At 43.9% G+C, this 26,592-nt stretch overlaps 1 protein-coding gene across 2 annotated transcripts in view; it reads left to right on the top strand.

Moving 5' to 3' along the window:
• The window catches only part of SUSD6 (sushi domain containing 6), an 86,316-nt gene that overhangs the window by 13,283 nt on the left and 46,441 nt on the right, over nt 1–26,592 (top strand). Inside the window, exons 2-3 of one of the 2 annotated variants that reach the window (XM_086613672.1) lie at nt 21,074–21,260; nt 25,784–25,813. In XM_086613672.1, coding sequence (XP_086469798.1) covers nt 21,140–21,260; nt 25,784–25,813 — 151 coding nt within the window. In that variant the 5' untranslated portion in view covers nt 21,074–21,139. The remainder of the gene's footprint in view (nt 1–21,073; nt 21,261–25,783; nt 25,814–26,592) is intronic. The other variant, XM_086613671.1, reaches the window with a different exon arrangement.

Raw genomic sequence — 26,592 nt, 5'->3', positions numbered from 1 at the left:
GACCTGCTGGCCACGCTCCTCTTGATGCAGCCCAGGACGCGGTTGGCCTTCTGGGCCGCAAGAGCACATTGCCAGGCTCATATTGAGCTTCTCGTCCACCAGTACTCCCAAGTCCTTCTCCTCAGGGCTGCTCTCAATCCGTTCTCCGCCCAGTCTGTATTTGTGCCTGGGATTGCCACGACCCAGATGTAGGACCTTGCACTTGGCCTGGTTAAACTTCATGAGGTTGGTACAGGCCCACCTCTCCAGCCTGTCGAGGTCCCTCTGGATGGCATCCCTCCCTTCCAGCGTGTCGACGGCACCACACAGCTTGGTGTCATCAGCGAACTTGCTGAGGGTGCACTCCATGCCACTGTCCACGTCACCGACAAAGATGTTGAAGAGGGCCAGGCCCAACACGGACCCCTGAGGGACGCCACTCGTGACCGGTCTCCACTTGGACATCGAGCCGTTGACCACTACTCTCTGAGTGCGGCCATTGAGCCGATTCCTTATCCACCGAGTGGTCCATCCATCAAACCCATGCCTCTCTAGTTTTAGAGAGAAGAATGTCGTGCGGGACAGTGTCAAAAGCTTTGCACAAGTCCAGGTAGATGACATCCATTGGTCGACCCTTGTCCACCGATGCTGTCACCCCATCATAAAAGGCCACCAAGTTGGTCAGGCACAATCTGCCTTTGGTGAAGCCATGTTGGCTGTCACCCACCACCTCCTTGCTCTCCATGTGCCTTAGCATGGTTCCCAGGAGAATCTGCTCCATGACCTTGCCAGGCACAGAGGTGAGGCTGACCGGCCTGTAGTTGCCCGGGTCCTCCTTGTTCCCCTTTTTAAATATAGGGGTTATGTTTCCTCTCTTCCAGTCATCGGGGACCTTGCCAGACCGCCACGACTTCTCAAATACAATGGCCAGTGGCTTGGCAACTTCATCCGCCAGTTCCTTCAGGACCCGCGGATGGATCTCATCAGGTCCCATGGACTTGTGCACCTTCAAGTTCCTCAGATGTTCCCGAACCTGCTCTTCAAGTACAGTGGGCGTTGGTTCATCCTCACAGTCCCTGCTAGTTCTTTCCACAGCTTGGGTGGTAAGACAAGAGGCTTTATCAGTGAAGACTGAGGCAAAAAATTCATTGAGTAACTCAGCCTTCTCTATGTCCTGGGTAACCAGAGCACCAGTATCCTTCCGGAGGGGGCCTACATTCTCCTTGGACTTCCTTTTGTCCCCTACATACCTATAGAAGCATTTCTTATTGCTTTTTATATCCCTTGCCAAATTCAATTCCTTCAGGGCTTTAGCCTTCCTCACTTGATCCCTGGTCACTCGTACAGCTTCTCTGTATTCCCCCCAGGCTATCTGTCTCCGCTTCCACCCTCTATAGGCTAACCTCTTCATTTTCAGTTGGTCCAGGAGCTCCTTGCTCATCCACGCAGGCTTCCTGGTCTTTTTGCCCGACTTGTTCTTCGTCGGGATGCACCTCTGCTGAGCTTGGAGGAGGTGCTCCTTGAATGTGGACCAACTTTCCTGGGCCCCTCGTCCCTCCAGGGCTGTCTCTAACGGCACTTTGCCCATCAGGTCCTTGAAGAGGCCGAAGTCCGCCTTCTTGAAGTCTAGGGCACAGAGCTTGCTGATGGTTTCCTTGCTGCCCCATGGATCTTGAACTCCACCGTGTCGTGGTCACTGCAGCCAAGGCTGTCCTTAAGTTTCACATCGCCCACCAGTCCCTCCCTGTTGGTGAGCACAAGGTCAAGCATGGCACCCCTCCTTGTCAGCTCCTCTGTCACCTACAGGAGGAAGTTGTTGTCCACACATTCCAGGAACCTCCTGGACTGCCTGTGCCCTGCTGTATTGTCTCTCCAACAGATGTCAGGGTGGTTGAAGTCCCCCATGAGGACCAGGGTTTGTGACCGCGAGGCTACTCCTATCTGGCTATAAAGTGCCTCATCTGCTCTGTCCTCCTGGCCAGGTGGCCTGTAACAGACCCCTACCGTAACATGATGTATTTACTAAGAAGGGTGTCAAATAAAAAAGAATGTTGCTGTAGATATTTTTTTTAGAGATTTCTGGAATGAGGAGGAGGATTTGCTGGTAATATCAAGGAAGCTGTCATGGTTTAACAGCAAAAATCTTTTCCATAGTTCAGTGAGGTATATAGTGATGGGATTGCTTAAGGTGAAACAAATATTAGTTTTGTCTTTCCTTTTGAGAGAATGCAGATACCAGCTTTCTCCATATATAAATGACAGTGGAACAGTGCAAAGAATGTGTGTGGGTGTTTGTGCTCACTGGTTAAAGCGATACTGAGAAGAGGCACTAGCGCACAGGTCTTGTGACCAGTCTGATGCGTTGTTTCTTGCTTTGCTTAGGAAGGCTTACAGCAGTGTCATGGGTGGATTCCCCTTTGGGATAACGTGAGCCTCTAGAGGAGGGATTCCTTCTGGTTTTCTGGTGAAGGAAGCAGAGGTGGGGAATATCTCAGGACTGACTATCTCAGGGCCTGCGGGGCTTGCCTCAGACTGTGCACTAAAGAAGGAGGCAGTGCAGAATTGCCCTTCCCATCTGTGCTCAGAAACCACTAGTCCTTTCCAGCAGTCTTGTCTCTGGGTGCTCTTGGGCTGGCTGTTTTCTGTTTGGGCTGCAAGTCACCTGTGATGGTATGTTTGTGCAGTTCTGCTCAGCATATGAGGGCTTCTAGTTGCTGCATTCAGTGAGACAAGGTGGTCTTGCAGGCAGCTTTAACTGCAAAATACTATAAGTTTGGTAGTGCCAAACTTAGTGTGGCTCCTTGACAGAGCCAGTCAATGGGCCACGCTGTTTTAAGTATCTGCTCTTGCCTGCAGGAGACTGAAACCTAGAAGACTGAGGGAGGAAGGGTGCGTTTGAGGATGTTGAGATTAATGGTAGAGTTAATTCAGTTATGATAGATTGCTATAAAATTTTAATGCTTTTAGTAGATGACAAAACCACAGGAGTGAAACCTGCTGATAGCTGTGTTTGGGAGCAGGACCAGGTTCCCTGAGAATGCCACTGGGGCCAGTTACAGGGATGCAAGGAGGCAGTGATTTAATCTTTATCCTTAATCAGAAGAGGAACAGCTGCACTGGGGGTGGTGAAATGCAAGGAAAGGCCAGACAAATGGTAAGACATCAAGAACAGAAAGAGATCTCCTCTGAATGTTCTTGTTTGTGTTACAAAAATTACCACAGTCTTAAGTGCTGCCAGAATGTGCACCCTGTGAACAACAACAAAAAAAGGCAAAAAAAAAAAAAAAAAAAAGCTTAAGCTCTGGACAAATCAGTGTTCAAGATGACTTGAGATGTTATGTAGTGAACCTGTGTTCTCCATCCCACTGCTCTCAGTGGTTTACTCCCCGCTGCCATTCCAGCACCCCACTGTCCATGCCGCACACACGCTTTGGCTTAGTATCAAGCTTTGAAAGATATGTTCAGCATCAGCTCTTGATCCCGCCAGGGAGGGAGCGTACACTTGTGCATAGGTTCTGTCTCTTAAGGAGGCATGACTAAACTAGGGAACAGTTTGAAAAAAAAAAAAAAACCACAAAAACGAACACCCAAAAAATCTCCAAAAACCCCAAAACACTGGCCATTCCCACCTCCCAAAAACCCAAACCAAAGCTCCCACTACAAAACCTGCATGCTTTCTGAAAGTACATCTGGTGTGGGAGAGGAGCCAGTTTGCTCCTTTCCCTGGAGCAGAAGATTCCCATGTTCCCAGTTGTGGTTGTTTAGGGAAGCCTGATGCAGGTATCTGTAGGGTGGTGATAACCCCTTGCATGAAGGAACATGCCTCCATTACTACTATATGCGGCTCATCGCTGCACTGAGCTCCAAGAAGTGAGAGCACGGCTCAGCCCTTGTCGAGGGGTGGTGTGTCTGCACAAGTCTCACTAGATTGCTGATGCTGCAGCTGCGCAGCACCTTTGCAAAATGCACAAAGTAACTGCCCTCAAAACCTTACAAACTCGTTCCTGTATGCCCAGGGGCGATTTTTGCAGTCATGGGAAGTCCAGGAGACATTGTTAATCAGTTCAGCTGAGGAAATAGCACAAGGAACTGTGGGAGAGGGAAAGCTCACTCTTGCGTGCGAAGTGTGAACTGGAGTGTGTGCAGAGAGGGTAAGGAGGTGTGGTACTAATCTTAAGGAATGTAAGAGAAATGAAAGCAGAGGTGAGGCTGTGTTAAGACTTGAAGATGAGGGGAAAGACCTGGGAACTGGAGAGGGAGAGCCATTGACAAAGGAAATCTTAGTCTTTACCCCTTTCATAAATCTGGTTTTATAAATCAATGAGTATCAAGCTTGTATCAGTGACTGTATGTACAAAAATAAAGAGAGATAAATATTTACTAATAAAAATTTGAGGGAAGCCTGTTTCGAAGCAGTCTGGCTCTTTGATTCTTGCGTCTGAGCCAAACTATTGGCATGTTCAGGGACAGAAATAGCTCATGTAATGAGTGACCTTTTAATTTCCTTTTCAGTCTTCTGAATCCACTGTAATGAACAAAGAAAGCATTAAGAACAAGCGTGGTGCAGACTTTATTGCATGTTTGCAGTAGGCCAAATAGCTCTGGATTTCTCTGGGTGTTAGGTAGCAAGAACCTGCTGTGAGAGTAAGATCACAGGGAACCAGTCCATGATTCAGATTAAAAAAGTGGTTTCTCTCCATTTGTTGATAGCAGTGGTCTCTTTTGTTCTGTGTTTATACAACACCTAGCACAGTGTGATCCGGTTCCTAGGCTCCGATTTCTGCCTTCCTTTGCCCTGCAAATGCTAATGAGGCAAGAAGTGCTTGTGAAGGGCTCTTTTTGACTAGTCACGTACCTGTCTGCAGCAAAAGTTTATCCTCTGGCATGAGCCTCAGGCTTCCTGCATGCATCCTTCTCTTGCAGTGACTTCCGTAGTGAGTCACAACTACCTGTTATGTATAAAAAAGGATGTTAAAAAGCCTGTGCTAAAGAGAAGGAGATAAGAAATGATTCTTCAGCCAAGAAGCTTTAATTGAGTGAGGGGATGAGGGATGTGCATGCAGCAGAGGAAGGAGCAGGATGAGATCAGTGGACTTTTTATTGCACAACATGAAAAGATCCCACAACTAAAATCTGATCTAATGTTTTCTTCCTGTGTGTCTTACAAGAAATGTTTTCCATGTAAGGCACAGGAAAGCCTGCTGTAAGGAAGCGTGTCACCTTCATTTCAGAATATGTGCTTCAGCATTCAAACATAAGAAAACAGACCAGATAGACCTGTGGTAGCTGCAACCTTTATTGCCCATGTTTATGCTATTTAAAGACTGATATTCTGCAACCTGATTCTAGTGAGATCACAGGCTTGCCTAAAGTCTGCTAGTTACTTGTAGGTGAGGAGAATAAGCCAGACTTTGCTGGGGATAAGCCTGACATTTCTCAAGTCAACATAATTGTATTACCCAGCTGACAGTAAACCGAAACCCTTCCAGAAGGCTTCTAGAGCTCTGGTTTGATCGATTGAAAACGATTTCTTATGCAAGTCACCTATACAAAACAGCCTGTGGTTCAGGTGTGGTTTTAAAAAGAAGTGTTGATTATGTTAATCGCTTCTCTGAAGTTCTTCAAGACTGGTTCATTCCCCTGACACCGTTTTTCCCTCATACTTTTTTCCTGGCATAGAATAGTGGAGGAGGAAGTTTCTGTCTAGGAAATAGAGACTTAAGCATTTCTTGTCTAAAGAAGCAGAGGATTCCTTTTTGCCTCTTGAAGGTGTTTGCAGACCTTGGGTTAATCTTCTTAATATCTAAAAAATAATTCCAACCCTTAACATTGACTAATTAGGTGAACCAGACTCTACTAGTATTGATGTTAAGGCAGTAACATGCATGTCCCTTGTTCCAGTCTCCTCCTCAGCTTTTTTTAGGCTTCTGCAAAGTCTGAGAGTCTCGTTAAACATTGTGCATCTTTCTTTTGTTGCGGTTTCACATTACTAGCATAGCTCTTAATTTACCAGTCTCAAACATTTTGCGTTTTGTGCGTATGCCTGGGTGAACACTCATAGAAGTGAAGTGGGATCCCTCTGCATATTGTCATCAGTTGATGATTGGTTTGTAGGTGAGCTCTGTGGTCTGCTCTCAGGAACGTGCAGTGAGCGTCAAGCATTACTGTGCTCTGAAATGACATGGCCTCACAAGGCAGGCTACTTCCTCTTTATGCATTTCTTCTTTCTTACCAGATGAGGAGTCTTTCCTGTGATTAGGAAGTCCTATGATCAAGCTTATTTTCCCCAGTGTTGTGGGTTAGGCTGAACCCCCCCACACACAGCCAGTCACTCCCCCTCCCCCACCCCCAGGAATGAAGGAGAGAATTAAAGGAGAAACAGGAAACCTGTGGGTTGAGATAAGAAGAGTTTAATACAGATGATTTAATACACAGTGTAGATGCTCACCACCCCCTCATATGTGAAGCCCGTCTCGTCCCGAAGCTGCAATCCCAGACGAACGCGAGGCCCCGAAATAGAGAGGGGCAGAGAGAGAGAGAGAGAGAGTACTCCGAGAGTGGGAGTACTGGGAGAGAGAGAAAAAAGAAAGAAAAACAACAGAGCAACAGTGCAGCAAGCGCAAAAGAGCAAAAGCGGTGAAAGAGCCAAAGCGCAAAAGCCCTTCTTCCCGGCTGACCCTCACTTTTATACTGGGCATGACGCTGCATGATATGGAATACTAATTGGCCAGTTTGGCCCTCAATCTTAAGTTCCACCACAAATCACAAGGGGAATCGTGTCCCTCTTGTCCCAACTATGCTCCCCCCTTATCCCGCCGTGCTTCTGCACTCCAGCACACTGAAAAGTCCTTGGAGTTTCACGTCCAACCACAAACGTCAACTTGCTATCAGCATTATTCTCAGAGCGAGCCTCTGAGTAAAACCAAAACACGGAGCTCTTCTAGCTGTTAAAAAGAAGAGCTAACTGTCCCAGCTAAAACTAGGACACCCAGAAAAGAAAGAAAGCAAAAATTTCAGGTTGGGTGTCTTGCAACTGCTGATGCTGCAGACCATCACCTGCTCTGCTTTTCTCCTTGCAGGTGGAAGTACTTGCAGTGTTTGCAATGAGCAGTTTAGTGTTCCCTTGATGATGGTGGTGTTGAGGGTGTACCTGTCAATTCTGCAGAGGCTTCCCTCCTGAGAGCCTTTGCCTCTTCAGAAGAGTAGCTTTTTATGTCCTGTGATGCAGAGTTCTGAGATGGAAACTTGATGTTGATCTAGTGACAAAACCCAACAGCCTTTTTTGATCAGAAATAAAGATTTTTGAATGGGAATGCTGCTTCAAAGAACTGAAACTCCTGCCCTATTACATCTGTTTCATAGCAAACTTAGCCTAAATATAATTAGCTTCAGATTTGGTTTGTTTGCAAGGAGCTAGTGAAAACTGTTGATACCTTTGATATAAATAAAGCATGGCCATGCTTGGCAGAGAAGATGAAACTTAACCTTGGTCTCTCCTCACCAGCAGGTGGTCCTACCTTTCAAAAGAGCCGGTAATAGGATTTCACTGGGATTTCTTTCCATTTGCAGGGGTGGTGTGAAGCAGCCTTTGTAGTGATTCCCAGCAGCTATACTCAATCGCCTCTGAGGATTGTGATTTGGAGATGGTGGTGGAGCTGGAGAGGGAGGTGGAGGCTGCGGGACTGTGTTGCTAGAGGGCAAGGAAGGGGATGTGGCTGTTGGAGAAAGGGCTTCTGATAACTGTTGTGCTCTGTAGTATGCTGTAAAGAGGCTGGTTTCCTCAAAATGTGCCTTGTAGTATCCTGTGGAGCCCTAATGGAGCTTTTTATTTTCCACAATGCAGACTTCTCTTTGTCCTCCCCCCGCTTCCCTCTGCATGTGAAGCAGTGACTGCTTCTTGAGGAGGGTAGATTCTCAAGTGCAAAGGGGGACCAAGAAAATAGTTTGTTGTCTAGAGCCAGCTGTTGCTTCCATCTGTTAAATGTCATGTTCAGCTTTTCCAGAAAAGCAGTTTTAGGTGAGCTAGAACGTGTTTAAAAGCAGGCAGAGGCAAGCCTTTTCACAAACTGAAGCTTGTAAGTGACCTTTTAAAAGATGCTGATGGAAGCCCAGACAATTGCAAATGACAGACCACCAGCTCCTCTGGATACTGCTGCTTTGCCTGACATTCACAACAGAGTCTTTCCCTGAAGTTTATAGGTGGAGCTACAGATGACATCTGTTGTTTGTTTGTTTGTTTTCCCAGCAGTTATTTCTCCATGCATCTAGTGAAGAGAAGTGAGGTTAGCTTAAAACTCATTCTTTGTCAGCTCCTGTACAGGAACCCTTTCTGGAAACTGCATACTGTATTTTTTTCTTGCGGATAAGAAGGAGAGGCTCAGTTAACGTGTGCATATGAGAGTTGCCAATCTGTTGATGTTTAGACCTTTCTGCAAGATACAAGTTTTCTTATTTGTAAAGAATGCCTTAATTTAAGTCGTCGCTCTGCTTCTTTTAAACTGTTGCTCCAGTGCTGTTATTGACCGTTACTTCCTATTGTCTGTTCAAGAGATGCCAGGGGATTGTTGAGCAAGTTTCTGATACTGGTATCAGGCTAATTGCTCCCCGCCCCTAGCATTGGTAGGAACTAACACTTGTCTGTCTCAGTGTTTTTGTTGTTTTTTTTTTTTATTATTCAAAATGTTTGGCTTTAGAGGAGAAGGAAATTGGTAATAGTTAAAAAAAAAGAAGCGAATGGATTTTGTTTTTGCAAAAAAGTGTTAGGCTGCAAAGGCAGAAGGAGAACAGCATTGATGAGGATGACTGCTGACTCTCAAAACACTAAATTACATGTCGGATTGACAAAATGGAGAAAACAAATTTAATCTTAAGAGTACAGTAATAAAGGGATCGGGCGAATTCCCTTTGAGAAACTCACATGAAAATAGATTAAACGAACATGAAAATCCTCTGCTGTTGAAAGTCATTTTAAATCTTCATCTTGCAGTTTGATGGGTTTTGCATATTAATTTCACTATCCTGTAAGCTCTTGTAGTTGATCTCTTTGTGCTGCTACTTCGAGCACTATGTTACAGGTAAAAACTTGAAGAGGATGACTTTTTAAACTAGCTTGCTTTATACTAATTCTAATAACCTTTATTTAATCAATTCACTCTGAGGGAACCCTGTCTCTAGGGACAGGAAATTGCTTGAGGATTACTGGCTGTGGCAGGACCTTCATTTATTTGCAAAATGTCTGGGGAATAAAAAAATAAAATCAGTCTTCCATTAAAGGCAGTTGAAGCTGGAGTTGCTGCACTTTTCCTGCAAGGCTGAGTAGAGGTCACTGGGAATTCTGTGCTAGAATGTTTTTTCTTGGCAAATAGTTTGATGGCTTGAGTGTACTTGCACAGGATGCTTGGAGATGCATCAAAATCCCAAGCAAAGCAGAGTGACCTGTTTCCCAGGTGGATGTACTATTCACTGAGCTGCTAGTGGCTTGGCAGAGTTGCTTGCTATCTTGCAGATAGTGAAGAGTTAAATGTGCCTGCTCTGAATGCTCTTTTTAGGGAGAATGGGAAAGGATCTGCCACTTCACAGCTCTGTGTGTGCAAGAGTGTGGGGAAGAGATGTCTGGGGCAGCATGTGTGGTATCCTGTATGTTCATGTGCTCAGCCTGTTGACATTGAATATAAGCATGCTGGAGAGGTAACAAAATGCATAAATCCAGTGAAAACTCTGTATTCTCTTCCTCTCCTTGCTTGTGCTTAGTGGAAGCTTGTCTGGTAGCTGGCCCATTCAGGGGATGGAGGACTGTGACTAGAGACAGAAGGGAGGCAGCACCCAGGAGCGGTGTGCTTGGCTGAGGGATGGCAGGAAGGATGTATTGCTTCCAGGGGAGCAGCTGCCCAGGTCACTGGCCGGATGCTTCACCTCTAGCTCTGGTTCCAATGGTAAAGAGGCATTGGTCTAGGATTTGTCTTTGCACTTGTGAATATTGGGAGAGAATCTGATCTTTGGGAGAGTTTTCCCTGGAGTTTTGGGGCAGACTGGACAAAACCTTAGCTGTGCTTTTGCAGTCCTGGGTGGTCTAGTGAAAAAGCCAAGGTGTGAGACAGAAGGTTAAATAACCTGTATCCTCTCACTTTTGAATGTATCTCCTTCTGACTTAGCATTGGCACGTGTGTAATTCTTGCCTGCATGCAGCTGTGCTTCGTAGCCTTTCTCACTATTGCACAAAACTGTAAGATTTAATGCCAGAGCAAGCTGCTGACTCTTGCAGTCCTACCTTGTACAACTTTTTCCCCTTTCGGCTTCGATTTCATGTGACTTCCTCTAACTAGGCAAGCCTGGGTTGCCTTTGGCTGTCACGGAGCACTCTCGCCCAGGTTTCTGGCTTTTAATCTGCATGGAAACCAGGATGCTCGGAGCCCTGATTTAGGAGGAGGGCTTAGATCTAGAGCATCTCTATGGATAGTAAATTCTTTCTCCTGTGCTTTAACGTGGATTGAAAATGGAGCTGGTTAGGAGCAAGAAGCCTGTGCAGTTACTTGGCCCAGCACATTATACAGGCTGCTCGCTTAAGTTGGAGAGTGGTTCCACACACTAGAGGCTTTGGCAGCAACGCTGAGGTGGGAGTTTCTTCCCCCTCCCCATCTGCTGCTTCCCCTGGCCTCAGAGCTGTGCCGGTACAAGGACCCAGTTTCCTCAACAAGCTCCCAACAAATTGCGTCAGCATTGTGGAGGGGACGGTTAGCTGTGAAGCAGGTGTGGGTGCAGCAGCGTGGGGATGTCTTATCACCAGGAGCAAGGAGACATCCTTCAGCCAAGGGGTGGTGGAGGGACAGGCCTCAACCCCAACGGGCTCTGTAGAGGGGCAGACTAGATAGACCACAGGTCAGTAAAGGCTGAGGAACCATTGCAGCTATAAACAAGGTGCTGAGAGCTGCTGAGTGAACAGTTACTACCAGGCAGTGCTGCTCAGCTGCCTCAAGACTCGACCCTTTGCTTAATGTTTCTACCCAGGTGGTACCAAACAAACTCAAAGCAGCCCCTCCTCGGGGAACTGAGGAACGGTGAACTTGCAGGATGGGTGCAGGAGACTGTCGGTGAGCTCCCACTCCTGGTGCAGGTCAGAGCATTCTGGATCCCACCTCTGGGCTGTTGTAGTTCCATATAGCTTTTTTTTTAAATGTTTTTTGGCACTGATAGCCATGCTTTGTAGAGTGTAAATGTCACTGAGTAAAGTGAGGAGTAAGTTGAAGCTTCAAATTCACCTTCTATTGACATGCAAGTTATAGGTTTTATTTATGATGTTTTCTTCTGCGAATTATAGAATCATAGAATGGTTAGGGTTGGAAGGGACCTCGAAGATTCTTGCTTTTCTACTTGTCTTTCTGGCATGCTTCTCTCCTACCCGTTTAATGGTGAAAATCTTTAATGTGCAGCCTTTGAATGGTGGTTGTAGGTCTCAGGAAGCCAGTTTGCTACCCTGTTAGAATCTTCAGGACAGGTCCCTTTCTACTTGGAGCACTTGGTCTCCTTGTGGTGCATGTTTATGTTCCCTGATGACACGTAATGAGCAGCGATCCTTCTTGGAGTGCCTCTCTGGCTTGATGCTCCTAGCTTGTGCTGCTCAAGTCAGAATATAATTACAACTGATCCCTTGTTAGAAAATCAAATTAAGCATAGCCTGTTGAGGGAAGCCAGTTAGAGAGAAAAGGCTGTAGGGGTCTTCTGCATAGTGAAGTGTGCTCTCTGTGAGCTGATAATTGTGAGAGTGATTTAAAAGAAAGGAAGCCGTTAGGACTCTTATTTCCCACTCCCTCTTCTCTCAGCCCTTGAGTATTGACTTTTGATATTAATTTATAGCACCTTGCCTAGAGTCTGAAAGCCTTAGGTTGAGTATTGCGGTGAAAGCTGGTGTGCCTGCTGCTGGTGAGAGTGCCCAGCTACGGAGCCTGCCCAGGCCACCTTCTGCAGCCGCTCTCAACCGTGGCCTCACAGGAGCTGGTCCTCATGCAGGTAGTGTGCTAGTCATCCTACAGTTTTAGTTGGAAGGGGGTTGAATGACAGTGCAAAAATTGAATTTTCTTTCTTCAATCGTATGCTGGTGAGAATGATGTGGCTGGGCTCTATGGAGTGAAATGTGCCCGATGGCACTGTGGTCAGTCTCTGGGTTTGTGGCAATACACATGCATCTGTGACATTAGCTTTCCTAAATAGGAAGAACAATAGAAAACATATAACAACTTTGCTGCTAATGAAAAAGAAAAGGGAGATAGTTAGCTAATAGGTACAAATCTGAGCCATGGTGCTGAGACCTTTTTAAGGCCCACTTTTTTTTTGCCCCCTTACTGAAATCTGTTGTAGCAGTTCTCTGCTGTATTAGAATCCCAAATGCAGTCAAGTCAGAACCAGAATTTGAAACTGTGCTTTTCAACTTTCTCAGTTTGGTCAGTGATACTAGGCTGATGGAAGATGAAGTTTTCAGAGGACTTGTGAGGCAGTCTTATTTCTCAATATATGTGTATGTTTGTCTTTGAAAAGACTTTTATGCTGACAGACATACAAACATAGAGGATTTGTTAGCCTGGAAGGTTCTAATATTACAACATGTCTATTGTGGAGAACTTTTTGTATGTGATACAAATAATAAGCACTGCACAGCAGTTGTCATGATTCCTTGGAAGTGGGTGAGCAGATGTTTTCATATCTGGAATGGCAGCTTCTAAACTTGAGTTGTGTCTCATAGCTGTGCTTTTAGGAATAAATGTAAGACTGCCTCCGTCTTCTAGTATAGTTCCTTGTTTAAATGTCAGACTGCAAAATGAAGTTTGCATGTAGAGGCCTTTAATAGGAAAAAGATTTCCCAAATGGGTGTCCTCTTCAAATGGCTGTGCTGCCTGGTGGTATTGCAGCTGTGGGTATAGCAGACTGAGACTTTTAGCCACATCAGTTGAAATGAAAGCACAACAAGTGGTAAGGATGGGGAGAAGCACGTTCTAGTAGTGAGGGATTATAAAGTAAGCCTTTACTGTACATGGGCCTTGTGGTCCATTCCCTGAAACAGATTAACACAGCTGCGTAAATGAGAAAAGCATCCTGGATATATGAGGGACCTTACCAATCCAGTGCTGCTTCGGGAACCCTGTTCTTACAGAAGGTAACACTTCAAGCTTGTATGTAGTTTCGAGAGGTTCTGCCTTTGCACGGCTGTTCTTTATTCTCCTTCCCCGAAGCCATTTCAGTTTACTGTGAGTTTCTTTTTTAGGACTTATTATTTTTGGAAAGCGTTCTGGAACATTTTGTGCATATGGTCCTCTGTAAATGTGCTGTTGTACTGATTAAAGCTGAAAGTATGAAACCTAGTCTTTCTGATGCAGTGCAGCAGGGGAAAAATGCTGAAACAATAGTTTCCAAAGGCAATGCTTTTCTGAATAAAGACTCTTTTTTAAAAAAAAAAAAAAGAAATAAAATCACAAACTAGGAAAGATTGTGTGTGAGGTGTATTCTTCATTATCCCCCAGTCTCAACTTTTTCCCTTAGATTGCATAGATACCAATATGCTTAAAAAAAATAAAAGGAAAATCCCTTAAAACAGATCCAGCACTATTTTTTTATTAACTGGTTTCTCTTCACTCACTGGTGACATGACCCCATTGCTATAAGCATTTTGTAGTAGCACAGAAATCTGCCATGCATCAGAGTGTGTGCATTAACCTATCTTAAGTCTCCAGCCTGCCCCTCCACAGCTCTGCTTTTTGTTCCTACTGGAGCCTGGAAATTCACAGCCTGCCTGTAACCAGCTGCTTCTTCCTTATTTGGAAGGAGAGTTGGATTTTGATTTTTTTATCTTCCTCTTCCCAAGTAAAGCAGAAAAAAGCTTCCAGTGAAATTCTGTGACTTTCCAGGAAACTTCTTTAAATTTGGGGAAGTCAATGCCCCCAGTCATAAAATTCAGATTTTCTGTAACCATGTCAGACCTGACACAACAACCACAGTAGCTGGAAATGGGGAACAATCTTCACAAGGCTGAGACTGTTCCTAACAATATGTCTCTGTTTCTAAAAGTGTAAGAGTGACATTTAGAAGAAAGAAATTCATGTGCTAGACCAAGCTCTGCTGTGGTGTCCTCTTTACTGTGTCACGGGATGGGAAAGCAAGTCAACTGAACAAAAAGCATTTTATGGCTTAAAGGCTATGATGCGAAACTGTGCTACTACATGTTGATGTATCAGAGTACCTTCATAACAGTTTGTGCTCCGCAGTTGGGTGTCTGAGGCAGTTGGTCCTGAAGTCAAGTACATTTTTTGGAGGCCTACTCTGATGTCTTCTTGAGAAGCTGGAATTTACTGCTGCAGTGCACAGATTTATTCAGAAGACCAGTGGGCTGGTTGATTGGTTCTCAAATCTTTGATATACCATGCAAAAGGATGGCAGTTTAGACTATAGGAGGTGCAAACTTGTAAACTATGACTGACAATGATGTAGCAATGGACTTGTAAAGTATGCAGTGAAAATATGCTTGCTCTCGTTTTCCTTGAGGGATCCAGGAGCCCCTCACTTGGCTGACTTATGCCCAATGAATTCATCTTCTGTACAAAATGTCTTCAAAACACTCACATATGTCTTGTGGTTCTTAAGGGGATACTGCATTGAAAATTGTTGGGAATTAGGGGTTGGCATATGAGGTGTTGTCTTCTTGCTGTTGCTTCTTGGATGTGCACAAGTGTTTCTTAAAGAGGCTCTAGGCCTATTTTCTTGTTCATTTTCATTGGCTGGATAATTAGGAACAGAGGAAGCTGGCAAGCAAGGTGTCCTAAGCAGCAGCAACATGGTAAGGTCCTTGTTATGCTTAAAAATTGCCCTGTGCGTCACATTGGGCTGAGAAATGGTAAACCATTTGGGATTAATCCACAACTGAGTTCAGAGTTTCCATCCTGCAAGGGACAGCAAAGGGTACTGAATACCACCCCTTTTCCCCCTTGGCAACCTTGCACCTCTTCTTTGCACACCTTGAAAAGTCTGTTCCTTCCTTGTTCCTTACTTCTAAGGGGACTGTTGGAGTTGCAGCTTGTTTGGTCCACTCAGGAATGTCTTTGAGTCTGCTGTGCATGTCTTTTTGGGCTGCAGCAGGGAAAAAGCTCATATACAAAGGCTTGCACCCAACTGCTAGCTTGGAAGGGAAATGGTCCCTGCATTTAGCCCACAGAAGAATATGCTTGGCTAGCCCAGGATGACTTCTTGAGGAACATGAAGTGAGATAAGGAGGCAAGCAAGGGAGAGGTGCAAAAGCATGATCTAGATGCGAACAGGACTTTAGACTAATAGGAAGGGTAGAGAGGAGGAGACTGGGGAATAAGCTATGCGAATTGGTGAATCTTGCAGGTTTATTCACTCGGGGGGGAGATGTTGGTGTCACTTTCCCAGTTCTAAGGGACTGGTTATCCAGTAGTGGAAAGTTCAGTTTCCTAGCTTAAAGCTTAAGTGTGCCTAGTGGGGCTGTGGAGAGTTAGGCACATGCCATGTATCAGAGATTAAAGTGGAATTTCAGAATTTAGCCTGTCCACCAAGCTTATTTCTAAGCAAACTAATGTTTCCTCTTGAAAATGGGAGTTCTGTGTCGCCAACAATCGTGCTGGTGTTTTAGAAACCTTTGTAAGAGAGAGAGGGTGAAAGCTAAAACAAGATATTTATGTGAAAGTAACAGCTGAATTTGCAGGTCATAGGCCAAACCCTGTGACACAGTTGGGGAATAAGGAAGGAGACTCAACAATTCAGGTCCCACTACAGGTTGCAGTCAGGTCGTGGTTTGCAGGGGGATGTGCGCTGGTTCCTGTGTCCAGAATAAGCAGCTCAGTCTGCCCTAGTGATTCCTCTCCATAGCAGGAGATACGGGCAGTTCAGCCCTCTGCTTTGTGCTGTGCCTGTGCTATGCAGAAGTCTGCCTTTTTATAATTCAAACAAAGATGTAAATGAAGCTACCAAACACATGCACTCTAAATCTTCTGGTTACTCTAGGGGAGGGGGAGTGTTACATGGGTTGTTTAGTTTCTCTTATTTCCTTTCTTTCTCTTCCACCTTTTCCAGTTATCCTGTATAATTGAGAGTTGGCTGTGCTGAAAATCAGGTGATTAAGATTTTCTAAACTGCCCGCAGGTAACTTTGAATGCTTTGTTTTTCTTCTTTGTGTCTAGTTTAATTGAACTGTGGGGTTATCCCAAAATGTTAAGAATACAATTCTGTTTCCAAAAGCTTTCAATTAAACTAGCTTAGCTACAGAAAGTAAGTAGAATTAGGACATTTCTTTCCTCTGCTGGCACTTGGACTTGATTTTTTTTTCTGTAATTTTTGTTATTAAGCAGCCAAGAGAATTACTTTTTTGTTTTAAAGCTTGACCACTCATTGAAAGCAGACAAAATAAGGATACAACAAAACTGAAGACTAAGGGTGAAGGTTAAATCCTCTAAACCACACTGCTCACGTTAGGTTCTACCTGCAGTGTGACCATGAAGCAAGAGCAATCCTTGTGCTAAGCCTTTCAAAAGGCACGCTGTCCACACCCATCGCTCATCCGCTGCCAAGATCTTTGCTGTATGCACTCAAGAGGTAGTGAACAGTTTGAGTATTGTTCTGTGAGGGGGAAACTATGTGGATAAAATAGATGTTTCTGATGTGCATGATGATAACTAATTTCTTTTGGCAAATTTCAACTATGGTATTTAAAAGCAAGCCAGTAGCATTCTAAACATACTGAACACTTCCCTAAACAAACTGTGAAGGATCCAGGTTGAAGACTTGTTTTTCAGCAACAAGGACAGAGGACATAGCTGTGCCAGGCATCTTGAGCAACTGGAGAGCCTCAGACTGTCCTGTCCATAGCTGTGCCAGGCATCTTGAGCAACTGGAGAGCCTCAGACTGTCCTGTCCACCCTCCTGACATTCCATGGCCTTAGCGCATCAGAAATACCTGAATCTGATTCTCTTTCGTGTCCTGAGCATATGACCTTCCAAAGAACAGTTTTCCATGGGGACCTAGAAGTCCTGCTGTGTTGAAATGGGGAAAAATCAGAAAATTAGTCATAATCCTGGGAAAATGTGCTCATGCTTACAAAGGGATCTTGGATCAAAGGATGGGAGTTGGCAGCTTCTGAAGGTCTAGAAGATAAATGGCAGAGGTCCCCAAACAGCTTAGCTTAGAAAAAACCTCCTGCCATATGTGAGTGCGTCATCTTTGGAAACGGCTAATTGTGGTTTAAGAGTGAGCAGGAAGTCTGCCTGCGTGGTTTCGGTGGAAGCTGATGCCTGCTTCAGGGAGTTCATGTAGAAGTGAACTACTGCTCTTTTTGCAAGCAGGGCTGGCCATGCAGCGAGGGGGACTAATGCTGAAGCATCACTGGGAAGGCTGCTTGATAATGAGACTTCAAGAAAAGAAAGAGCCAGGGATGGCTGTAACCTGGGAGCAATGAGTACTTTTTTCCTTGTTCATAGCATTCCCTGAGAGGGTGTGTGGCTATTGACTTTGTGGCCACAGAGGACAGTTTATTTGGTTTTAGCCATATTTAGTAGGTGTTTTTCAAAGTGCAGATTAAAAAGAAAGCAAAAAAAATACCTCTATTGACTGACATACTCTTAACAGAGAAGAATCTTCTTTCCCCTCCATACTGTATTTATGGGAACTGGAACTGCTAGCTATGCTAAATATTATCTGTGAAAACATCTGTTTAAACTTAATCCTCCCATAACCCTTCAGCCTAGGCTGTGGCATGTGAAATGGGTCTGAAACGTCCTCACTCCGTATACTCGTGCTACTGTTGGCTTCTGCCTCATTGTTTCTAGGATCCATTAAAGAAACCAGCCTATTCCTTAATGCTATGTGTAAACAGGGAGTCGCTTTGATTCACTTGAACCCGTGAATTGTTAAGCTGTCTCCCTGAGAGTGAGTCTCTGACAAATGTGTGTGCTCTACAGTGCACTCCAGTTAATTCTGGAGGTGGAGGCCTGAAGAGTTGTTATGAAAGCTGCTTCCCCCTGAGGTGGAGGTATAAGGAATGTGCTAAAACAACAGTCAACTTTCAGAGAACTGAATGTCTGTCTAAATAGCTTCCCAACCACCAGCTCCCCTCTGGGAAGAAATGATACCTTCTTATCTAGCCAGAACCTCTTTCATCTCTAATTTTGCCAAGGAAAAGTCAAGGCTGGGAACAAGTTTTGTAACTTGGCTGAAGCCCGAGGGAGGATCCTTGCAGGCGGTACCTGTGCCCGTTGTCTCCTAACAATTCTGACGGGTTTATCGATGATATCTTCCACTAAATGGTTTTGCTGCTTTTGTGTCTCCTTCAAATCCCACACTGAACTAAATCAGCTTAGTGGGATGTTATTGTAGGCATAGCAGCAGCAATTTACAGTATTCCTTGTGAGGCAGCCCTGTGCCTCTGACAGACAGGATCCCTGATAACCTGGGACTCAAGTGACTTAGTAGCTGAAAAAAGATGAGGAAGCCATGCCCAACTTTAGCAAAAAGGAGAGAAACAGCACTGTGCTCTGGAGCAATCTATTAGTAAATCGAGACTAAGCAATAATTGATTCCCCCAGAAGATATTGTTGTTTTAGGTATCTGTAACTTGGTGGCTGTCCAGAGACCAGAATTGGACTGCTGGCTTCCACATGCAATCTCTGGGAGAGGAACACGCCTCTGGGGCTAGGTAGCACACCTCAGGCGGCTCAGCAAATTGTGATAATTGCATGCCCTCTTCCCTTCCTCTCCTCCTGGCTGCTGCTATGTCACTCGAAAAGCACTGTTCCAAGGACAGGGAAGATGACCTTTAAAAGGTAGCTTGGCAAGACCTGCAGAGTTTGTTGTGCTAATGAGGCTTTATTAAATTGGAATGGAGAGGACAGACCTGTCTTGATCTAATCAGAAGGGTCATTTGCTGAAGATTGTGCATTGATTTGTCAAGAGCTGTAATTCAGTGCAAGCAGTGACTCTTAGAAGAAATCAGCCAGCTGTTGACCTGGAGTATAGGCCAGATGCTCGCCTCTTCCAATTGAATATGGACTTAAAATCCGTGTGGGAGATCTGACTTGAGAGGAGTGGGCAGATGTACAGACTAGCTGGCTTGGCTTTTTTCACAAAGGAGTATTTTTTCATTCCATGGTCTAATTGTTGCTGAAGGAATTCTAGCCAGGTGAGTGGCAGCATCCTTATTCCTTTCTGCATGGTAGCAGTTTGGCGAGCAAAGCATTGACTCCTTGTCTATGGAAGACAGGAGAAATCTATAGGCTGTGCTACAGGCGTAGAGTGGGATAGTTTCATTTCTCTCCCTCCCCCTCCAAACAAAGCAAGAAACAAAGCGGCAGACACAGAGTTTATTGTAGCATCACCTTCAGACTTGCCACATGGCAGTTTAAATGTCATCTTGAAATGACATTTCAAGGCGGAGATATATGCAGACAAATAATTCTTCTTGGTAGAGGCTAATTGACTTGAAAGATCCAAATTGTAATGATAACCCTTTTGTGAAGTAAATATGAGCAAAGTAGTAACATGAAACTAAGGAAACTCTCTTTCACTAGGATGACTTCCAGGTTTAATGGCAAATCTACATATTCCCTCCCATAATGCAGCTTCTTTTTTTGCCTGAGTAGGTGGAAGTGTGAGTTGTGGCTGTTCAAGTCATGTGTTTCTCTGGTCAGTGCTGGCATGTCGACTTCATCTCAGAAGTACTTAAGGATCCGATAGTCATACTGCCTTCCCTAGTAGTAGGAGCACCAAGCCAGGTCTCTCATCTGTTCTCACAGGGTCTGAAAGAGTACAATACCTTCCTTTGCACCTCTCATATTTATTTGGATTTATCCAGCAGTTTTGAATTTCAATGGGAAACTTTGCAAAAAATTCCTCCTTCAGTACAAATATCCGTTTAACTGAAGAAGCTGTGGCTGAATAGGATTTCCCTCAAAATTAAAAGTATTCCTGTGGTCAAGAGTAAAGAAACATTAATTTCTGCAATATGTTTTTTATTTTCCCTCAGAGCTTTAGATGTTTGTGTAAGGAATAGTATGATAGAAGTGTTGCAATGTGTCTCCATGCGGTTTGTGTTTTGTTTGTTTTATTTTGATTGGAGTTTTTGTTGTTGTTTCTGGGTGGTTTTTTGTTTGTTTGTGTGTTCATTTTTTTTTTACTCCATCACCCAGTTGTCTTTATCCCAGTTTTCTCCTTCCTCCTTTATAAAACTAATACACACAGATTTTTAGTCCCAACTCCTTCACGAGTATTGGAGTCACACATGACTTTGTTATTCATCCAGGTCTAAATTTACTATTGGAGATCTTGTAGGCTAAAACCATACTGGGTTGGTGAGACGTATTCTGCTGGGTCTTTTTCCTTCATTAAAAATAGAGGTTCAACTTTGTACTTTCTTGATTTCCCAACTGTGCTTTCTGTGTTTGTGTGTCTGTTTTTGCCATGACAGTGCCTGATAGGCTATAGCTGAATCCCTCAGTCCTCAGGTATGAGCAGTGTCACATCCTGCAATTTTAATTGCTGTGCGTTGTACTGTCAGAACATTATACCTGAGGTTTGCAAGCTGTTCTACATTCCTTCTCGTAAGTGCGAGTTTGCCTGCCTGCCGGCTGGCTGTCAGATTTGCTGTGCCTCTCCAGGTGGCTGAATAAGCATTTGATTTATTTATCCTAGCTGTCTAGTACAGTCTGCTGTGTCTTGGAGACCTTCTGAAAGGTGGTGGGGGTGTAGGAAGGCTGGCTCTCTTGAAGTTATTTTGAAACAAATTCTCCAGATGCTATATCCTCCAGGGTTGTCTTGAAAGGAAAAGTTGAAATTAATTGTAGGCTAGGCAGTCTTCACACCTGAAATATTAGAGAGACCAGAACTTTTTACTCACCCTCTATAATGCAGCTCCTTTTAGTATTTCTTTTGTAGAAGACTGCCTTTTCTGCTCATGTTACCTTGTGAATACTTGGTAAGATTCCTAAATGCTAGAACATGCAAAAGGTTGCTCTTGTTTGTTTCTGAATTCCCCCCTTTTCCTCTCCCCGGATGTTGTAGATGTTTGGCTCTATGCTTACTGTTTCTTTCTTTGTCTTTGTTTTGTAGACCAAGGTGCTCCTGTTCAACCAGATCTTCGGGAATTTTTTAAAAAGAAACTTTGGTGGGTAAAAGATGTGCCATGGAATGGTAGCACCAAAGAGCAACACAGGATCGTCTCTTGCCTTGACTAGCCATGGGTTATTTCTTCTGCTAGTCATCTTTGGTACCTTTATCTTGGAAGCACAGGCCACAGGTAAGTAAAACCTTTGCATATGCCGCAGGGAGAGGGAGATGTATAAGTATGGAGGTGGCCTTATATTTTATGGGGAAGCTGGTGATGGTTGATGCATTTGTACACATCTTTTAGTACTCACAGGAAAAATTCTATTGCTACTTGTTAGGCAGAGGGCAGAGTCTGAACTGAATGAGTCTTGCATATTAGTAAATTAGTAGATAAGTGCTTGTCCTTTACCCTGTCATTTTGATTCTCTCAGATTTTTTTTTTCCCCTCCATTCTCATCCCTTCACTGCAGCTGAGGGCACTTGGACTGTCTCAAGAGCATGAACCGCATTTTTGTTCAGTGAAATTCTCATGTAGATGCTTTTATCTATATTACCTGTAGCAATTGCTCATGTGAAGTAGTTTTGGAAGCACAGGCTGTTTCCAGCTCTTTGCATAGCTGATGAATCCATTCAGTGTTTCTTTGTGTGCTATCTTCTGACACCTCAACACTTGGTAACTGCACCCCTCTGTTAGGTTCTTTTTGCAGCTCGAGTTTTTCCCTCTCATCTTTCTAACTGCTTGATGTTTATCCAATGGACAAGTGTTGTGAATAATGTAAATAGCAGTGCAGTGGAATGATATGTAAATGTCAGCAGAGATGTGAGGATCTGCCTTTTAGAAATTAGTGGAAGAAGAAAATATACCAGATACTCACAAGATAGAACATGATGTGAAGTGTGTGCTTGTTTTCCAATATGCCCTGAAATGTCTTTTCTCTCAGTTCAGCCGTGATTTAGTTTTTCTCTGTAGAGAGATGCCTGATCATAAGTGGCATGGGATGGAAGGAATAACTTTGTGTGCTCGTGCACAGAACTTTGAAGGAGGTTAGTCCTAAAAAGGCACATAGATTTGACTTCAGTAGCTGTTGCGATTTAGAACAATAGCTTGCCTTTGAAAACAAAACCTCAGTTCTCAATATGACTCTAAGAACTCCTATTTATTTGACATACCATGGCACGTGAAAATGTCCCATGACGTAACACTCCTCAGCATCGGTGAAGTTTGAACTGGCCTCTGTGTGGTGGAGCAGAATAATGTTAGTTGCCAGATGTACTCAAAGCCAAGGTGATCCTGTATGGAAAAGCCTGCTGATGCTGGAAACTGCCAGAGGAGGAGTTGATCTCCTTTTGGTATTTCTGGCTCTTCAAGTTGAAAGGGAGAGGCTGCTGAAATCAGGTATCCCAGACTTGGATATCTTCCTGGCCTGATTTTGGGTTTGTGGATAATGAAGGGTAGGGGCACACATATGAGAAAGTGACAAATTGGCAAGAACAGATAGAGTGGGAAAGGGACAAGGTCTTTTGGATCTGTTCTATCCTTGTTTTTTCCTATCTTGTTATTATTGATGATAATTTCACTGCCTCATTTCAAATGTAGGCCTGTCAGATATGCTTCCCAGCCTGGGGCTGGAGTGCACCATCCCCATCTGAAACTCCCATTACAGACTGCAGCACTTTCAATTGAGAGTCTGTAATCAGTATGCAAATGCCTTGCACTGCACGGGGCTGCTGAATGGGGAAAGAAGCCACAATCCTGGCAAGCCCATTTAGTATCAGTTTTGAGGCATCCAGTTGCATTAACAAAAGCACTAGTTAAGCCTGTCAGAAGACCGGAGAGTGGTTCTGCATTGCTTCCCTTTCTGTGTTCCTTTTGCTTCAGGACCTGAAACCAACTGTGGTAAACTGATCAAGGCAGATGATCAGCTAAATAGGATTATAGTAGCCAGGCATGAACCGTTTCCTGCAGGGGAACGGAGAAAGTGAGTGCATGTGGAGGGGAGCCCAGGATCTTAGCAGAGGGCAAGACATGCCAGGGAAAAAATCCTGGGGGAGAGGAAGGGCTCGCTGAGGAGTGCTTCCACGTACGGGTTTTCTGAGACTAGGAGGTAGCTATCCAACTGCTAATTGCTGGGAGGGATGGAGGTGCTCAGTGATGTGTCATGGTCCCGGAGAGCCGCACCTGCAGCAGCACGCCAGCTGTGAGTAACATTAATGAGCAGGTCAGCTGGGGAGCGGAGAGCCAGATGGAGAAACAAAGAACACTGACGAGGTGTTTGGAAAATCATCTTTCCATCATCTTTGTCCCCCAGCCACCCCACCATCCTCACTTTATTACTTTACATAGCAAAATCATTCAGAGCAGGCAGAGAAAAGCGATCTTAATATGAATTAAGAGATTGTATTAAATCTCTTGGTGGTAATGCTTATCTTGAATGCGGGGCCAATGTGACATGCTCACAATTGCTACAAAAGCTGAAGAATGTTCTCATAAAAAGACAGACAAGCATGGAGACAATGACTGGCTCAGGTCTGAGTGAGAAAGCGCTTGTGATTTATGTGTTTAAAACCATACAATATGTGTTGTATTGCTGTAATTTTGCTGTTTAGAAATTCTATCACTTGAGTTCCAGGAGGCTTAGACATATATTCATGTTCTGGGCAGGAATGTGTTTTCTTTGCCACGTGTTTAATGCAGAGGGCAGACCCATTTCCAGTCAGCAAGCATCTGGTCTGTCTTCTGGTAATAAATTGATTTTATTTAGGCATGGATTTTTAAGAAAAATCTTCAGCATTTTGTCTCAAGCAATCTGTCCAAATATCTTGGAGCGCCATGAGATGAGTATGATAAGTTGCTTAGTCACTAAGCACACTGCAGAATTTGGGGAAACTGTTCCCTTTTCACAGGAAGATACCCGTAAATATAAAAATAACCACTGCACGTATTTTAACACAAAATAAATGTGGCATTTGGAGTTCAACAAGCAATGAAGCTGTGTCAGAAGAGGAGGATTTATGAAAACTTCAGTGCTGTTCAGAAATATTTTGGAGCTGTATTACTGTTGTGCCTTTCTTCTGTATCTGGCAAGTTCTCCAAGATTAGTTGGGAGAAATAATGAAGGAATGAGCAGGTGAGGAGACTTGGAATGCAAGGACCTGAAATGCTGAGGCTTAATTCTTGATCTGTCTCTTCTGTTTTCTTTGAGGTTTCATCTGGAATGTAGCTAAGAGCCAGGGGACTTAGTAGATAGAGATGGGGAATTTTTGAAGTGTTGGACAGGAGCAGTAACAATGGTTTTGTCTGCTTTTCTAAGATAACGCTTCTCCATTCTTTCTTTGTTGTTATGTTGTTTTTTTAGTATTGTTTCCCCTGCTTCCCCCACCGTCTTTGACCCTTAAGGTTATTCCCAAGCTCTCAAAGGCCTTGTGTTTATCTCTCATTCACAGTGGTCCTCCTGCTTGGCCAGGCTATTTTTGGAACAATGACAGTGGATCAGAATAAGTTGTTCATTGAATTTTAACATGTAGTCTCTAAAATAACTCTGAAAGCTTCCTATCATTTGTGTTCCAAATGGCGTAGTCTCTCTTGGATTCATAAGCTCTGTCAGGAACCTATCAAAACATAGGCTGCGCCTTTCATTGTTGATAATAGCATCACCTGGTCCTGGGAGATGCAAGTAAAGGTGTTGGTAAACGTATTAAACATCCTGAATTAAGCAAATATCAATACCCATAAAGGAGAGAGTTTAAATATTAACCTTTAAAAATTAATGATCATGCAGGCTCAGTGAATCTCAGTACATTTAGATTTAAATGCAGCCTGATTTTTGTTGACTGATCACATGTGAAATGCTATAAAGCTAGCCCTTCGATTTTTAGGATTGCCATTAAAGTGATAAATTGGGCTTAAATAAACTGAAACGACTTCATTCCTGTGTGTTATCTCTGACGCAAATGCAGCCAATCTGCTGCTTGCTGTTATAAGGTCTTTTCAGTGCCAAGGTTATTCTGCACAGAAGCTCTTGGATACCACTGGTATTTGTTTGCTTTGCATAGAACAGCTTGTTAGAGCACACTCCAGTCATTGAGCAGATTCAGACTTGTTCCTATTCTTTGGGAATCTGTGCAAAGCAGAGTTTTCCTTTGTCTCTAATTATGCTGCTGAAAGGAAGGCGATTATACAGCTAGAGATGAATTAAATGGTCATGAAAACAAGGACTCTATAGCATTGGATAGCCAGACAGAAATGTGGGGAGGTGTGGTGCAAGGACGGAGGATCTTGATTCTAACCTCCATGCTTCATGTAAGTGTGGGTTTGGAGAAATTACAGGGTCAGGCCAAAGAAGTGTGTAGCTCTCCGTGGAGATAAGGGGGGAGAATTGCAGTTTCAGGTGCAATTCCTCTTTGCAGTTGCTTTGGAGAGCTTAGTAAGAGCAGAGTGGTATGGAAGAGCACGGTGAGGAGCTGCAGAATAACGCCAGGCTGCAAAGGTGGCTGGGAAGCAAAGGCAGATGGGCTGAGAATTAGACTATTCAAATAGTAATATTCACACTGTTACTACACTGATCGAGGCAGTGCTATTTAAGCAGCTGGCTTGAAGAGAGTAACAGGGATAAGAAGCTACACAACTTGTTAGTTTTAACCGCTTCTCATGGTTGAAGGATGAATTAAAGCAAGCATAATAGCAATCCCGAATTTTCCTTTTGTCTGTCCTAGGTTTGCTCAGCAAATCCAAAGAACCTGCATGTGGGTAGACTTATATTCACTGCTGTACTGTGAGAAATGTGAGATGTTTTACTGGTTAATATAAGTGGCTGTGAACTACGATTCCTGTTATACTTTTGTTGTGTTGGGTAGGCTGAGATTCATCTCTATGCCCTGTTTCCATTTTTGTCCGTTGTATTTGGGAAAGATAACTGCCCTCAGTTTGAGGGAGAGAGATCAACTTCCTGTGTTTCACTGTGCTTGAAGGGGCATCCCTGTGCCTTCTATAGCATTTAGCTTCAAATGACTCAAGCGAAAAAGAATTGAACAAATATTTCATTAAAATGCAGAGAGAAATGCTGCTTGTGTGAGTTTTGAGAGGCTGCCAGAGAGGACTGAGAGGATGGGAAGGGCAAGCTGAGGCAAAACCCTTTTTGTTTTCCTTAATGAAGAAAGGTAAACATCTCATCACAAAGCATGACTCTGGATATATTCCATTGGATGCTCCTACTTTTCATTTCCTGCACTTGAAAAAAGTCTGTTCTCTTTCCTGTGTGCATGCTATGGATGTACGTAACTTTGACAAGAATCCGTATCTGTTCTAAATATACAAAATTTTCTGTAAATCTTTGTTGAACTCTGAAATTTGATCTGCTTAGTCTGAACTTTCCTCTCTCCTCCAAAAAAATGGAATACAGGAACAGAGTCTGAGAGGAATGGATTCATAATGAAATATTTAAAGGTGGGAGACAGGAATTTTACCACCTACCAAATTTTGATCTTCAGAGAGGGGGAGATGGGAGAAGAGGTGATGGAATCCT

Source organism: Tauraco erythrolophus, chromosome 6 (assembly GCF_009769465.1).
Source record: "Tauraco erythrolophus isolate bTauEry1 chromosome 6, bTauEry1.pri, whole genome shotgun sequence".
Classification (NCBI taxonomy): Eukaryota; Metazoa; Chordata; class Aves; order Musophagiformes; family Musophagidae; genus Tauraco; species Tauraco erythrolophus.
Note: the sequence above shows the minus strand (reverse complement) of the source record. Positions and strands in the feature narration are given on the sequence as shown.